The 15,615-nt window shown below is 48.2% G+C and overlaps 1 protein-coding gene across 1 annotated transcript in view; it reads right to left on the reverse strand.

The window, feature by feature from the left end:
* The window catches only part of LOC146822514 (NACHT, LRR and PYD domains-containing protein 3-like), a 326,776-nt gene that overhangs the window by 80,447 nt on the left and 230,714 nt on the right, over window positions 1-15,615 (reverse strand). Inside the window, exon 10 of the mRNA XM_085613632.1 lies at window positions 13,969-14,139. Coding sequence (XP_085469758.1) covers window positions 13,969-14,139 — 171 coding nt within the window. The remainder of the gene's footprint in view (window positions 1-13,968; window positions 14,140-15,615) is intronic.

The raw sequence follows: 15,615 nt of genomic DNA on the forward strand, positions 1-15,615 counted from the left end.
CGTTGGAATGGCGTACCGACCACAGGGAAAGGTTGCAGAGGAGCCTTGTGCTTCCCTCCGCTCTTACCACTTGCCTGGCAAGTCTGACAGGTTCTGCAGTAGGAATCTGAGTTCTTGTGCATTTGGGGCCAGTAAAAGTGGGTGACAAGCCTGTCATAGGTCTTGTCCATCCCCAAATGTCCTGCTAAAGGCACATCGTGAGCCAGCCCCAGTAGGAAGGTTCTGAACTTCTGGGGTACCACCAGCACACGGGCTGACCCAGGTTCAGCAGCCTTAGGCTCGGAATACAGGAGGTCACTCTCCCAGTACACGTAGTGTGTTTTGGCCTGAACACCATTGGCCTGGTCTGCAGCCTGTTGCCGCATACCCACGAGAGAAGGGCATTCTTTCTGCTCCCTGCAGAATTCCTCCCTGGAGGGACCTCCTTCTTGCTGCCAATGGGTCAGCTCAGGCAAGTCTCCCAGTTCGGCAATCTGTTCCCCGGTAGGCTCCAGAGCATCCCCCTCAGGGTCTGCTTCCTCCTGGGCCGTGGGAACTTCGGGGGCCGGTTTCCCGCGCCTCCTGCGCCTTCTCCCTAAGGCCGGTTCCTGGACCTCTCCCTCAGGCTCCAGGACCCTCTCAACACCCCTACTGGCTGCCATGGACCGGGTGGTCACGCACGCCCAGTCGGGTAGACCCACCATCCTCAGATGCGTGGTCTTCTCCACCTTTTCCCAAGGGGAGCTCTCCAGGTCGTTTCCTAGCAGACAGTCTACAGGCATGTCAGTTCTCACAGTGACTTGTAGAGTACCAGAAACCTCCCCCCACTCAAAGGGAACTTGAGCCATTGGACAACGACTCTCCACGTTGTCAGCATTGACAACCCTACAGTAGGCATTGGGTACAATCTGCTCTTGAGACACCAGGTGTTGCCTCACCGAGGTCACGCTGGCTCCTGTATCTCGAAGAGCCTCAACCTTCTTTCCATTGATGGTCACTACTTGCCCATATTTCTTAGTGTTAGAGGGCAGGTAGGTTACAGGGACAATTTCACTGTCTCCTAGCGAGACTAGGGTCATCTGCCCGGGACCCCCACCCTCCTGGACTGCTACCTCCTCCCCAAAGTTAACACTAGCTACTTGCCGGGGTGGAGCACCAGTGGGTGCGGTCTTACCAAACAGGCGACACTTAGGATCAGAGGCAATGTGACCCGGGTCACCACACTTATAACAATTGAAGGGCCCCTTTGGAACAGGTCTACCTGTCGGGGCCCCGTTTGCTGCGGGGGTGGGGGAGGCTGAGAACCCTTCTGCTGGTTCCCTTGGGAATTACTTTGGGGGCCTTTTTGGAACCCCTTCTGTTTACCCTTGTCCCCCCCACTCTTCTGCTGGGGACCCTGCCCACCTTTGGCGGAGTCTCCCACTTGACCCTTGTGGACCCTGGTGCTGAGCCAGCGGTCCGCCTCCTCAGCAAGCTTCCTCGGGTTGGACAGCTTGCTATCAATCAGGTGCTGGCGTAGCTCAGGAAAACATTGACTGGACAAGTGCTCCCATGCAATTAAATCAAGCAGCCCTTGATAATCATCCACTTTGCTACCCTTCACCCAACCATCCAGCGCTCTGCAGAAAAAGGTCACATACTCCACATACGTACTCTCAGGGATCTTCTTCGTCTCCCTGAACCGCTGTCTATATAGCTCCGGAGTTAACCCATACCTGGTCATTAAAGCTTCCTTCATATGGGGGTATGAGGTTTGGAGATCTAAGGGTAAATCTAACAGTGTGTCACGCCCTTCAGCAAGGAACCTTCCCCACAACCCCGCTCCCCAGTCTTTCTCAGGGACCCGGTGTGAAGACATGGCTACCTCGTAGGCTCTAAACCACTGCCCTATGTCATCCTTTCTAAAATACTCCTTTACTACATCTTTGGGGATGTACACCTTGGACTCTACCTGCACCGGTGGAGTGCTGCCACCAGAAGGAGCGGTGTCCAAACTTTTCGCCTTCAGCTCCAACTCCTTCAATCTGATATCATGATCCATTTGGCGTTGTTGTGCCTCTAGGGCCAACTTCTGCTTCTCCATTTCCATTTGTCCTGCCAGCTTTGCCATCTCCATTGCATGCGCCCTGTCTGCTGCCCTGTCTGCCAGCTCCTCTGGCGACCGGACTCTGCTGGGCTCCTCAAGGTTGTCGGGTGGAACGATGTCCCCCGCATTCCGTGGGTCTCTTGACTCCTTCCAGGCTCTCAACGCCTTGGTGTACTGGTTCTTCCTCTTGAATCCAGCATGGGGGACTCTGAATTTTACACTGTAGCCTTTCAATTGCTCCATCGTGTAGCCTTCCAGTCTCTCCCAATCCACCTCATCTATTCCAGAAATCACAGAGAGTGCTCTTCCAGCGGAGTGCGAGCCAGGCATGGTTGCAGTAATGGCAGATGTCTCAACAAAGTTCACAAATGAAAACCTGTGGTTGCGTTATTTGGTCTGCTCTCACTATCTGGTGATTAATAATTCACTGTATGCAAATTACAAGTGCAAATCCGGAATCCCAACCGCTGCCACCAATGTTAGAGTCGGGGATCTCTGGTTGGCGCAAGGTTGCCCTTGTGTCAAGCAGGAACCCTCTCCTCCACGTCAGGGCGCAGGATAACCCCTTGCGAATGACCCTTGCTCACCCTCTAGGTGCGTGGCGTGAGCAGCCAAGGCGATTCCTCAGGCGTTGTTGGTTAAGCACTTACAATCGTACACACAGTAAATACATCAATCCCCCCAGAAACGGACACCAGACTTGGATATATATAAAAATACGCTTCTTTATGTAAAAATAGGTATATATATCTCAGCAGACTTATCACAAGACCAATAACGTTTTCGCTAGGCCACCAGGTTATACAGCAGGCAAATGTTCTTGGTTCGTAGTTTCAAATGGATACTTTGTAGTCTCTTGCAAATGTTACTTGTGGTTCCAGTACTCACAGAGATCGGCTCCTGCGAACGGGGAAATAAGGCGTTGCGGGCCCCGAGCCCGATACTGGAACTTCTTTCGTGATGTGGAGAGTCGGCACAGGTCGGTGCGACTCTCAGCTTGGGAAGTGTTCTTGGGTCCTCAATCAGCAGGTGTGGGCAAGTAGGCAGGCGCGGCCCGCGACCCTTTAGCACGGCGGTGCAGGAGGGTCTCCACAGCGGGGGCGGCGCGGCCTGAGATGTCCGGGGATAGCGAAGCGGGGTCACAGGGCACAGTCAGTGCAGCTGGATGACCCGGCGTAGATCACAGTCGTCGGACGGCTTCCGGCGGGAGGGGTGATAGCACGTTCAGCGCGCTCCAATGGCAGGCGGTGACAGGGGTGCAGGCGGCCTAGCCCGGGGACAGAGAGCGGCTCCGGACGGAGCGGGGCTCTCACGGGGTTGCGGCAGGCGAGCTCCTGAGTGTCACGGCCCTAGGAGGGGCGATGAGGGGCGCAGTCTCTTTTCCAGCGGGATGCACACACGGCTCGAATTGGAGGACGAGCAAGAAGCACAGAGAACCCACTGTTCCTGGGGTTCAGTTCAGGGGGCAAGCTCAGATCAAGCCCTTGGAGAATGTTCAAGCACAAAGTAGCAAAGTCTTTTCAATAGTCTCTTCCTCTCCTTTCTCAGCAAGGCAGGCAGCAGGCCAGCTCCTCCAGCGTCTCCTTCTCCTTCTAGTCGGGCAGAGGTTCTTTGTGGTAAACAGGATTCTGATTTCTTAGGAGCCAGGCTCCTACTTTTATACCATGATTCTTTTGTTCTTTAGCGCCAGGGGGCCTAGGCCTGGCTCAGTCCAGTTCTGGAGCACTTTGTTATGGTGACTCTGCTCTTTCCTTTCAGCAGCAGGGCAGAGACATCAGCCGCCCCACAGGGGGCGGCGCCGGCTTTGTGGTGGCAGAGCACAGGTCTATTCAAGAGTCAAGGTGTACTCCTCCCACCCATCCTGGTGTAATCTCTCTACCCACCACCTGGCAGCCAACCTGTCTCTGGGGATCCCCCCACCCTGCTCCTTACTGTTGCTAGGCAGAACACACACACACAGCAGAGGCGGACTGAGATGGTCAGGTCAGTAAATACTAACTTTCTAAAAGTAGTATTTACAAACCCAGGATACTAAAATAAACTTGACTACAAGAAGTATTTTATTATTCTGAGTTCAGGCATACCAAACTTGACACTCTACCATGCTCTCTGAGTCCACTGGGGTCACAGCGTTGGCGTGATCCCAGCAGCCCATTCTGGCCTATGGAGAGCAGGTAGCCTTCAATAGTGAAGAACGGAAAGGGCTGTAATTCACTACTAAGACATGCCACACACACCAGGGCATGTCTTACCTTATGCCTACAATGCACCCTGCCCTTGGGCCTACCAGAGGGGTGGCTAATATGTAGGTAAGGGAAGGTTTAGGGACTGGCAAGTGGGGGCACTTGCGCAGTCAGCGCGACGGTCCCGGACCGCGCACATGGTCTGGGGTGGCAGACCCTAGACACATTTTACAAGGCCGCTTCTGTGGGTGGCGCAACCAGCGCTGCAAGCCCACCAGCAGCATTGGCATTCACAAGCCCTGGCACCCCTGGTGCACTTTACTGGGGACTGACAGTGAATCCAATAAACCAATCAGGAACATCAATTACAGGTACACTTTACCTAGGGAGCACTTGCACTGCGGCACGGATTAGCCGTGGCGCAGTGCCCTGAGCGGACAACACCAGCAAAACAATCGAGGCACACCATCAAAAAGTGGAAGGGAAACTCACGCCAAGGTGCCAGGTCTAACACTTAAACAAGCCAAAATTAACTACCACCTGTATGCTGACGACACCCAACTGTACTATAAAATCAAATCCCACTCTGATATCATACACCTAAATACAGCCCTATCCAAGATTCAATCCTGGTTTTTCACAAATAATCTCAAACTTAATTCAAACAAAACTGAAATCATTCTCTTCTCTCCCAAAAACAACCCTCTCCCCATTCAAACATGGATAGCTGACCTTAATGCCCTTAACTGCTCTCTCTTCCTAACCGAATCAGTCAAATCTCTTGGCATCTCCATCAACAATAAACTTGCGCTCAATACCCGTATAAAACATTCGGCAAAAGGAGCACTCTTCTCACTCCGGCTTCTCAAAAAAATCAAACCGTTCATTCCTGCGGAAGATTTCAAACCGGTTATCCAATCTTTAGTCCTTTCCAAGATTGACTACGGAAACACTTTACTCTCTGGAACACCCAAAGTTCACCTTGCCCCCCTCAAATCTGTCCTCTACTTAGCGGCCAGACTAACAACCGACTGTAAACGCTCTGAACACATCTCTCCTGCCCTCAAAGAACTCAAATGGCTTCCCATTGAAGGCCGATCCTCGTATAAAATTGCCTGCATTACACACAAAGTCTTTCATCAAAAGACACCAAGTTACCTCTCCAAAAAACTCACTAAAGCAGGATGCTCCCGGACGTTGAGAAGCTCAAACGCACTTCTTCTCGTCCCCCCGCTATTAAAGAAAAAAGCCTCGCAGGCACGCTCCTTCTCTGGAAAAGCCCCCAGCCTCTGGAATGCCCTCCCCAAAGCTCTCCGTTGTACCTCTTCCTATATCAGTTTCAAAAAAGGCCTTAAAGTACACTTGCTGAATCAATATTGGGGTACTTAATTCCTCTCTTACTATACTTGTGTTACCCACCCCTCCTCCCTTTGACACTTCCGCTCTCCCCCTCGCCTCTCACACTTCTACAGCCCCCACTCCTCTCCACCCTACCCCCCTCTTCCTATCCTAATTTTTCCCCTTCTCACATACCCTATCCCTCCATGCTCTATTTTATCCACTGAACCTACCCTCTTGCTCCTCTTACTGTTATTATCGGTATGTGCTCAACTGAATCTTTTAGTCCTCCATGTATAATTGCCTCACTATTTAACAATTTGCTCTGTTTTGTCCTAAATAATTTTTATGCAAATGTAAAGCGCTCTGATACCCCCGGGTGGAGCTAGCGCTATATAAAACTTCTAAAAAAAAAAAAAATCCTGAGGATGTATAGAAAGGGTTTAGAGCCAGAGGGTATAAAGAAAGGGTTTAGAGCCTGAGGATGTATACAAAGGGTTTAGAGCCTGAGGATGTATAGAAATGGTTAGAGCCTGAGGATGTGTAGAAAGGGGTTAGAGTCTGAGGATGAATACAAAGGGTTTAGATCCTGAGGATTAATACAAAGGGATTAGAGACTGAGGATGTATAGAAAAGGTTAGAGCCTGAGGCTGTGTAGAAAAGGTTTAGAACCTAATGATGAATTGAAAGAGTTTAGAGCCAGAGGATATATAGAAAGGGTTTAAAGCCTGAGGATGTAAACAAAGGGTTTAGAGCCTGATGGTGTATAGAAAAGGGTTTACAGCCTGAGGATGTATAGAAAGGGTTTAGAGCCTGAGAATGTATAGAAAGGGTTTAATGCCTGAGGATGCACACAAAGGGTTTAGAGCCTGAGGATGTATACAAAGGGTTTAGAGCCTGAGGATGTATAGAAAGGGGTTAGAGCCTGAGGATGTATACAGAGGGGTTAGAACCTGAGGATGCACACAACTGGTTTAGAGCCTGAGGATGTATAGAAAAGGTTTGGAGCCTGAGGGTGTAAACAAAGGGTTTAGAGCCTGAGGATCTATAGGACGGGGTTCGAGTCTGAGGATAGGATGCATACAGAGGGTTTAGAGCCTGAGGGTGTATACAAAGGGTTTAGAGCCTGCGGATGTATAGAAAGGGTTCAGAGCCTGACGGTGAATACAAAGGGTTTAGAGCCCGAGGATGTATTGTATGGGTTTAGAGCCTGAGGATGTATAGAAAGGGGTTAGAGCCTGAGGATATAAAGAAAGGGTTAAGAGCCTGAGGATGTACACAAAGGGTTTAGAGCCTGAGGATGTATAGAACGGGGTTAGATGCTGAGGATGTATAGAAAGGGTTTAGAGCTAGAGGGTATATAGAAAGGGTTTAGAGCGTGAGGATGTATAGAAAGGGGTTGGAGCCTGAGGATATATAGAAAGGGGTTAGAGCCTGACGATGTATAGAAAGGGTTTAGAGCTTGAGGATGTATAGAAAGGGTTAGAGCCAGAGGATATATAAAAAGGGTTTAGAGTATGAGGGTGTATAGAAAGGGGTTTAGAGTCTGAGGATGTATAGAAAGCGGTTAGAGCCTGAGGATGTATAGAAAGGGTTTAGAGCTTGAGCATGTGTAGAAAGTGGTTAGAGCCTGAGGATGTATACAAGGGGTTTAGAGCCTGAGGATGTATACAAAGGGTTTAGAGCCTAAGGATGTATAGAAAGTGGTTAGAGCCTGAGGATGAATACAAAGGGTTTAGATCCTGAGGATTAATACAAAAGGTTTAGAGCCTGAGGTTGTATGGAAAAGGTTTAAAGCTTGAGGATGTACACAAAGGGTTTAGTGCCTGAGGATGTATAGAGAGGAGTTTAGAGCCTGGGGATGTATAGAAAGGGTTTAGAGCCAGAAGATGTATAGAAAGGGTTTAGAGCCAGAGGATATATAGAAAGGGTTTAAAGCCTCAGGATGTATAGAATGGTGTTAGAGGCTGAGGATGTATAGAAGGGGTTTAGAGCCTGAGGGTGTATAGAAAGGGGTTTTGAGTAGGGGTGGGCGGAATTTGCGAAATCCACTTTCGCAAATTATCGCGAAAATGTTAAAAATTATCGCAAACACGCGGAAATATCGCGAAGATGCGGAAGTTTTTTTCCCGCATGTTGGCGAGATTTTCTGCATGGTTGCGGCTCGCCAACTTACCCATGTGGTTGCTCGCGGGCGCGGCCATCTTGTTTTCAGTTTTCTCGCGGTGCATGATCGCGAGAAGAAAGATGTGATCGCGCGACGCATGACGTCACTGCGGGCGCGAACTGTCGCGAGACAGCGCAAATGGCTAAAAACAATACAACATCTCATGGAGAACGCGACCGGATCAAGAAAACTTGTCGGCGAACGCAGGGATTCAGGTAAGGCGATCGCGCGCTCGCGAGAATGTATTATTTTACAGCGCAAGCAAGAAACAAATTATCGCCAAGCTGCGGAATGCGGAAATTTTGACATTTTCGCGCTCTCCGTGGAACGCGAAAATGTCAAATTATCGCAATTTCCGCTAACGGAACAAAATTTTCGCCCAGGCCTAGTTTAGAGCCTGAGGATATATTGAAAGGGTTTAAAGCCTCAGGATGTATAGAATGGTGTTAGAGGCTGAAGATGTATAGAAAGGGTTTAGAGCCTGAGGATGTATAGAAAGGGGTTAGAGCCTGAGAATGTATAGAAAGGGGTTAAAGCCTGAGGATGCACAGAAAGGGTTTAGAGCCTGAGGATGTATACAAAGGGTTTAGAGCCTGAGGATGTATACAAAGGGTTTAGAGCTTGAGCATTTATAGTAAAGGGATTAGACCCTGAGGATTTATACAAAGGGGTTAGAGCCTGAGGATGCACACAAGGGGTTTAGAGCCTGAGGATGTATAGAAAGGGTTTGGAGCCTGAGGGTGTAAACAAAGAGTTTCGAGCCTGAGGATGTATAGAAAGGGTTTAGAGGCGGAGGATAGGATGTATACGGAGGGTTTAGAGGCTGAGGGTGTATTCAAAGGGCTTGGAGCCTGAGGGTGTATAGAAAGGGTTTAGAGCTAGAGGGTATATAGAAAGGGTTTAGGGCGTGAGGATGTATAGAAAGGGGTTGGAGCCTGAGGATATATAGAAAGGGGTTAGAGCCTGACGATGTATAGAAAGGGTTTAGAGCTTGAGGATGTATAGAAAGGGTTAGAGCCAGAGGATATATAAAAAGGGTTTAGAGCAGAGGTCTTCAAACTTTTGGATACCGAGACCCCCTGTCAACATTTTGAGGCGTAAGGACCCCCTCCTGACAAAAATGTCTAAACCTGTTGACTAAATTGCGTGGGATGAAAATGTAAATGAGGTTATGTGATGCCGCGTATTTTGGGATAGCATTGCTTCATTATTTTGATATTTGTTACACACAGTAACGCTGAGGAAAGATTTCACCCAATCAGTACCCATTTATAACCAAAATACAGCAATTATCATCAGAAAGATTTCAAGTCAACCTTTGTGAAGGGCCTTCCACTCTGCAGCAATACGTGCTGCCACATTAGAAGCTCACCTGGCCCTGACCGGAAGAAGCAGGGGTCCCTTAAAACCCTGGCGGTTTTGTGTAGAGTTAAGCCGTTTACCCATGCAGCTTTCCTCTCACCCCCTCCCTTCCATCCCTCTCTCCTCTCCTAACCCCGGATCCCTCTCTCACTTTGCAGGTCATTTTCTTTCACCCCTTTTTACAACTTCTGAACTCTCCCCATTCAACCTCTCACTTCACCTTTAATCACCTCTTGCCATTCTGTCCTTTCACTGCCCTCATCTCTAACAGTCTCTCACATTTATCTCATGGCCTCTCTGGCCCTGTCACCTCCCGTGCCCCTCAGCACTTCTCATTCACCTCGTCTCTTCATTCAAATTTTTGTCTATTTGTATCTTACACCTCTCCAGTCCCCCCATTCCTCTTTCACATCTCCCCTTTGTTCTAACAGAAGCCCTCACCTTTGGATCACACTCACTTCTTGCGTGTCCACACTTCTCTTCGGCACTTCACATTTCTCCTCATTCCTGACCTCTTCAATCAAATTCTCTCACTCCCTTGCTGTCCTCTCTCATTTTGGGTGCGGATGCAAGTTCAGAATGGGATGAATGAATGTATGATTACTGATGGGCTTGTTTGAGTGAGTTGCATATTGAGTAGTGAGGGGGACAGGTGAGTGAAGTGTCACATGAGTGCAGGATGAGTAGTGTACTCGTGTGACTGCAGGTTGAGGTATAGTGTGAGCAGGACAAGTGCATTTTGAGTGCAGAGTGATCACTGAGTGCAAGGTGAGCGGGTGAATGGTGCAAGTGCATGGTGATCAGTGTGAGTGCATTGTGATCACTGTGAGTGCAAGGTGAGTGTGACAATAAAGGGCGAGAATGAGGAATGAGTTGTCTGAATGCAGGGTGCGTTCCCAGACCCATGAAGTAACTCAGCATGTTATTGACGGGGCGTAGACTTTAAGATCTAAGTTAAACTATTGCGGCATTAATCGGGGATCGAGGGTGAAGGAAATAAATAATGTGCTGATCCTGCAACAAACTTCCAGTCCTATGGTTAGGGTTACCAGCAGATTATTTTGATGGCCCTGTCGGTACAAAAAAAAGCAGTCACCTAAAGCGGTATTTTCAGCGCTTATCTGTGCATACTTCCCAGGGCCGGCTTTAGTGCTGGTGGTGCCCTGTGCGACAATGTTTGTTGGTGACCCCCCAATGACCACCCCCACCACGGATTCTCTCACTTGCACCCTTTAACAGTGACCAAGTCTCCATAACCCCACACTCTCAGATGCATTGAATTAGTTATATAGTGCCACTCATACCAGTGTAGGTTGTCCGAGCACTTTGCATCACACACACATTACACAGAGACAATCATAAGTGTATAAATCAGTGTATAGGAAATGTTACATAAGCCAAAGGACTAAACGTATAGGAGTCACATGTCATCCATACTGGTAGGCAGTATAGTTCAAGAGTGCTTGGTGTGGAGAAGCACAAACTCAGAGTCGAAAAAGAAACAGCATAGTTGGGAGTTTCCTTTAATAATAAGAATTGATTTCCAGCCAAATTAACCCTTTTTGCAACATTAATCAATGGTCTAATAAGGTATTCTTTGTAGTGTGCATGCTGTTCTGGGATGAAAGTTAATAGCTCACTATTCTATATTAGGACTTTAAGTTATAAATTGCAAGTAACAAAAGGATGTCTCTTTTGAAAGCAGTAACCTGCTGATCTGTTCACATCATACGCACTCTGTAATCTACTTGGTACACGTTCTTTGCAGCAGGCATATTAACCCTCTGCACTAACATCACCCAAGTCAAAACCTCAACTATACAACATTCTGATCTCTCTCCAGGAAGATAATTAATCACAGAAGTTTTCTTGACATTTATTGAGGCCTGGTCATTGCCCGCGGAAAGAAACGCTGCAGCAGGTGCTTCAAAAGCACAATAAACTTTCACACACGGCGCCCCCAGGACGCCAACTTTGTATTCCTTTCCATGAAATGCATTCTCACACTACGGCAGTGAATGTAAAATCCAAATGTAAGGAATAGGCACAGTGGGGACCCAGGGGGTACTGGAACCAGCAAAAAAACCTAAGCCTCTGTAACCAGTTTACAAAGGCATGTTAAAATGCAAATGGTCTTTAAAGACCTGTGAAAAAACACGGGGGTGCCGGAGATAAGACTCCAGACACTGCCCAGCTGAGCCCCCAGCAGCTCAAGTTTCACTGCAGCAGCCCGGGCTGAGACACAGGACGGGGGAAGTGTGGGGGGGGGCTGAAGCCCTTGGGCCTGAGCAGAAGTGTGACTGGGAAGGCGCGACCCCCTTTGCATCACTCCACGGCCCCCCTGGGGGTCGCGCCCCACAGTTTGAAGACCCCTGGTTTAGAGTATGAGGGTGTATAGAAAGGGGTTTAGAGTCTGAGGATGTATAGAAAGCGGTTAGAGCCTGAGGATGTATAGAAAGGGTTTAGAGCTTGAGCATGTGTAGAAAGTGGTTAGAGCCTAAGGATGTATAGAAAGTGGTTAGAGCCTGAGGATGAATACAAAGGGTTTAGATCCTGAGGATTAATACAAAAGGTTTAGAGCCTGAGGTTGTATGGAAAAGGTTTAAAGCTTGAGGATGTACACAAAGGGTTTAGTGCCTGAGGATGTATAGAGAGGAGTTTAGAGCCTGGGGATGTATAGAAAGGGTTTAGAGCCAGAAGATGTATAGAAAGGGTTTAGAGCCAGAGGATATATAGAAAGGGTTTAAAGCCTCAGGATGTATAGAATGGTGTTAGAGGCTGAGGATGTATAGAAGGAGTTTAGAGCCTGAGGGTGTATAGAAAGGGGTTTTGAGTAGGGGTGGGCGGAATTTGCGAAATCCACTTTCGCAAATTATCGCGAAAATGTTAAAAATGATCGCAAACACGTGGAAATATCGCGAAGATGCGGAAGTTTTTTTCCCGCATGTTCGCGAGATTTTCTGCATGGTTGCGGCTCGCCAACTTACCCATGTAGTTGCTCGCGGGCGCGGCCATCTTGTTTTCAGTTGTCTCGCGGTGCATGATCGCGAGAAGAAAGACGTGATCGCGCGACGCATGACGTCACTGCGGGCGCGAACTGTCGCGAGACAGCGCAAATGGCTAAAAACAATACAACATCTCATGGAGAACGCGACCGGATCAAGAAAACTTGTCGGCGAACGCAGGGATTCAGGTAAGGCGATCGCGCGCGAGAATGTATTATTTTACAGCGCAAGCAAGAAACAAATTATCGCCAAGCTGCGGAATGCGGAAATTTTGACATTTTCGCGCTCTCCGCGGAACGCAAAATTGTCAAATTATCGCAATTTCCGCGAACGGAACAAAATTTTCGCCCAGGCCTACTTTAGAGCCTGAGGATATATTGAAAGGGTTTAAAGCCTCAGGATGTATAGATGAAGATGTATAGAAAGGGTTTAGAGCCTGAGGATATATAGAAAGGGTTTAGAGCCTGAGGATGTATAGAAAGGGGTTAGAGCCTGAGAATGTATAGAAAGGGGTTAAAGCCTGAGGATGCACAGAAAGGGTTTAGAGCCTGAGGATGTATACAAAGGGTTTAGAGCCTGAGGATGTATACAAAGGGTTTAGAGCTTGAGCATTTATAGTAAAGGGATTAGACCCTGAGGATTTATACAAAGGGGTTAGAGCCTGAGGATGCACACAAGGGGTTTAGAGCCTGAGGATGTATAGAAAGGGTTTGGAGCCTGAGCGTGTAAACAAAGAGTTTCGAGCCTGAGGATGTATAGAAAGGGTTTAGAGGCGGAGGATAGGATGTATACGGAGGGTTTAGAGGCTGAGGGTGTATTCAAAGGGCTTGGAGCCTGAGGGTGTATAGAAAGGGTTTAGAGCCTGAGGGTGAATACAAAGGGTTTAGAGCACGAGGATGTATAGTAAGGGTTTAGAGCCTGAGGATGTGTAGAAAGGGGTTGGAGCCTGAGGATGTACAGAAAGGGTTTAGAGCCTGAAGATGTATAGAAAAGGTTTGGAGCCTGAGGATGGATAAAAAGGGCTAAGAGCCTGAGGGTGAATTCAAAGGGTTTAGAGCCCGAGGATGTATAGAAAAGGGTTAGAGACTGAGGATGTATAGAAAGCATTTACCGCCTGAGAATGAATACAAAGGGTTTAGAGCCTGAGGATGTATAGAAAGGGTTTACAGCCTGAGGATGAATAAATACAAAGGGTTTAGAGCCTGAGGATGTATAGAAAGGGTTTCCTGCCTGAGGATGAATAAATACAAAGGGTTTAGAGCCTGAGGACATATACAGAGGGTTTAGAGCCTGAGGATGTGCAGAAAGGGGTTAGAGCCTGAGGATGTGTAGAAAGGGTTTACAGCCTGAGGATGAATAAATACAAAGGGTTTAGAGCCTGAGGATGAATACAAATGTTTTAGAGCCTGAGGATGTGTAGAAATGGGTTAGAGCCTGAGGATGTATAGAAAGGGTTTAGAGCCTGAGGATATATAGAAAGGGGTTAGAGCCTGAGGATGTATACAAAGGGTTTAGAGCCTGGGGATGTATAGAAAGGTCTCAGAGCCTGAGGATGTATAGAATGGAGTTAGAACCGGAGGGTGAATACAAAGGGTTTAGAGCCTGAGGATGAATACAAAGGGTTTAAAGCCTGAGGATGTGTAGATAGGGTTAGAGCCTGGGGATGAATACAAACGGTTTAGAGCCTGAGGATGAATGCAAAGGGTTTATAGCCTGAGGATGTATAGAAAGGGTTGGAGCCTGGGGCTGTATAGAAAGTGTTTAGAGCCTGAATATGTATAGAACCGGTTTAGAGCCTGAGGATGTGTATAAAGGGGTTAGCTCAGGGTCAAAGCTGGATTTTCCTACCCCAGTTCCTTTATTTTGCAGCCTGGATGCTTCAGTCCTTCACACAGCTTTTGCACTCCAGAGTCCCCAATTTCATTATCGCTCAGATCCAGGTCAGTGAGAGATGGGCTGGTACTGAGAACAGATGAGAGCACCACACAACAGGAGTCTGTGAGGGAGCACATCCACAACCTGCAAAAAACAACAGGAATCTGTGAGGGAGCACATCTACTATCTGAGAAAAACAACAGGAGTCTGTGAGGGAGTACATCCACAACCTGCAAAAACAACAGGGCTGTGAGGGAGCACATCCACATCCTGAGAAAAACAACAGGAGTCTGCGAGGGAGCACATCAGCATCCTGTGAGAGACAACAGGAGTCTGTGAGAGAGCACATTCACATCCTGTGAGAGACAACAGGAGTCTGTGAGGGAGCACATACACATCCTGTGAGACACAACAGGATATGCAAACACAACAAGAGTCTGTAAGGGAGCACATTCACATCATGTGAGTTAAAAGGATCTTTGAAGGAGCACATCAACATCCTGCCACCGGCAATAGCTCCCTGTGAGGGAGCACACACATCTTGGGAGAAATAACAGGCCTGCGCAGGAGCACATCCACAACCTGCAAAAACAAAAGGAGTCTATGAGGGAGCACATCAACATCCTGTGAGAGACAACAGAAGTCTGTGAGGGAGCACATCTACACCCTCCAAAAAACAACAGGAGTCTGTGAGGGAGCACATCCACAACCTGCTAAAACAACAGGCCTGTGAGGGAACACATCCACATCCTGAGAAAAACAAAAGGAGTCTGTGAGGGCGCACATCCTGTGAGAGACAACAGGAGTCTGTGAGGGAGCAGGAGCTCATCAACATCCTGCCATCAGTAATAGCTCCCTGTGAGGGAGCACACATGTCCTGGGAGAAGCAACAGGCCTGTGCGGGAGCACATCCACAACCTGCAAAAACAAAAGGAGTCTATGAGGGAGCACATCAACATCCTGTGAGAGACAACAGAGGTCTGTGAGGGAGCACATCCACACCCTCCAAAAAACAAAAGGAGTCTCTGAGGGAGCACATCCACAACTTGCAAAAACAACAGGCCTGTGAGGGAGCACATCCACATCCTGAGAAAAACAAAAGGAGTCTGTGAGGGAGCACATCAACATCATGTGAGAGACAACAGGAGTCTTTGAGGGAGCACATACACATCCTGTGAGAGACAAAAGGAGTCTGTGAGGGAGCACATACACATCCTGTGAGAGACAACAGGAGTCTGTGAGGGAGTACATACACATCCTGTGAGACACAACAGGATATGCAAACACAACAGGAGTCTGTAAGGAAGCACATTCACATCATGTGAGTTAAAAGGATCTGTGAAGGAGCACATCAACATCCTGCTACCGGCAATAGCTCCCTGTGAGGGAGCACACACATCCTTGGAAAGACAACAGGCCTGCACGGGAGCACATCCACAACCTGCAAAAACAAAAGGAGTCTATGAGGGAGCATATTCACATCCCGTGTGAGAGATAATGACTCTGTGAGGGAGCACAGACACATCCTGGATGAGCTAACAGGAGTCTGTGAGGGAGCACATGCACAACCTGCAAAAACAAAAGGAGTGTATGAGGGAACATATACACACATCTCAGGAG

Source organism: Triturus cristatus, chromosome 6, assembly GCF_964204655.1.
Source record: "Triturus cristatus chromosome 6, aTriCri1.1, whole genome shotgun sequence".
NCBI classification, from domain to species: Eukaryota; Metazoa; Chordata; class Amphibia; order Caudata; family Salamandridae; genus Triturus; species Triturus cristatus.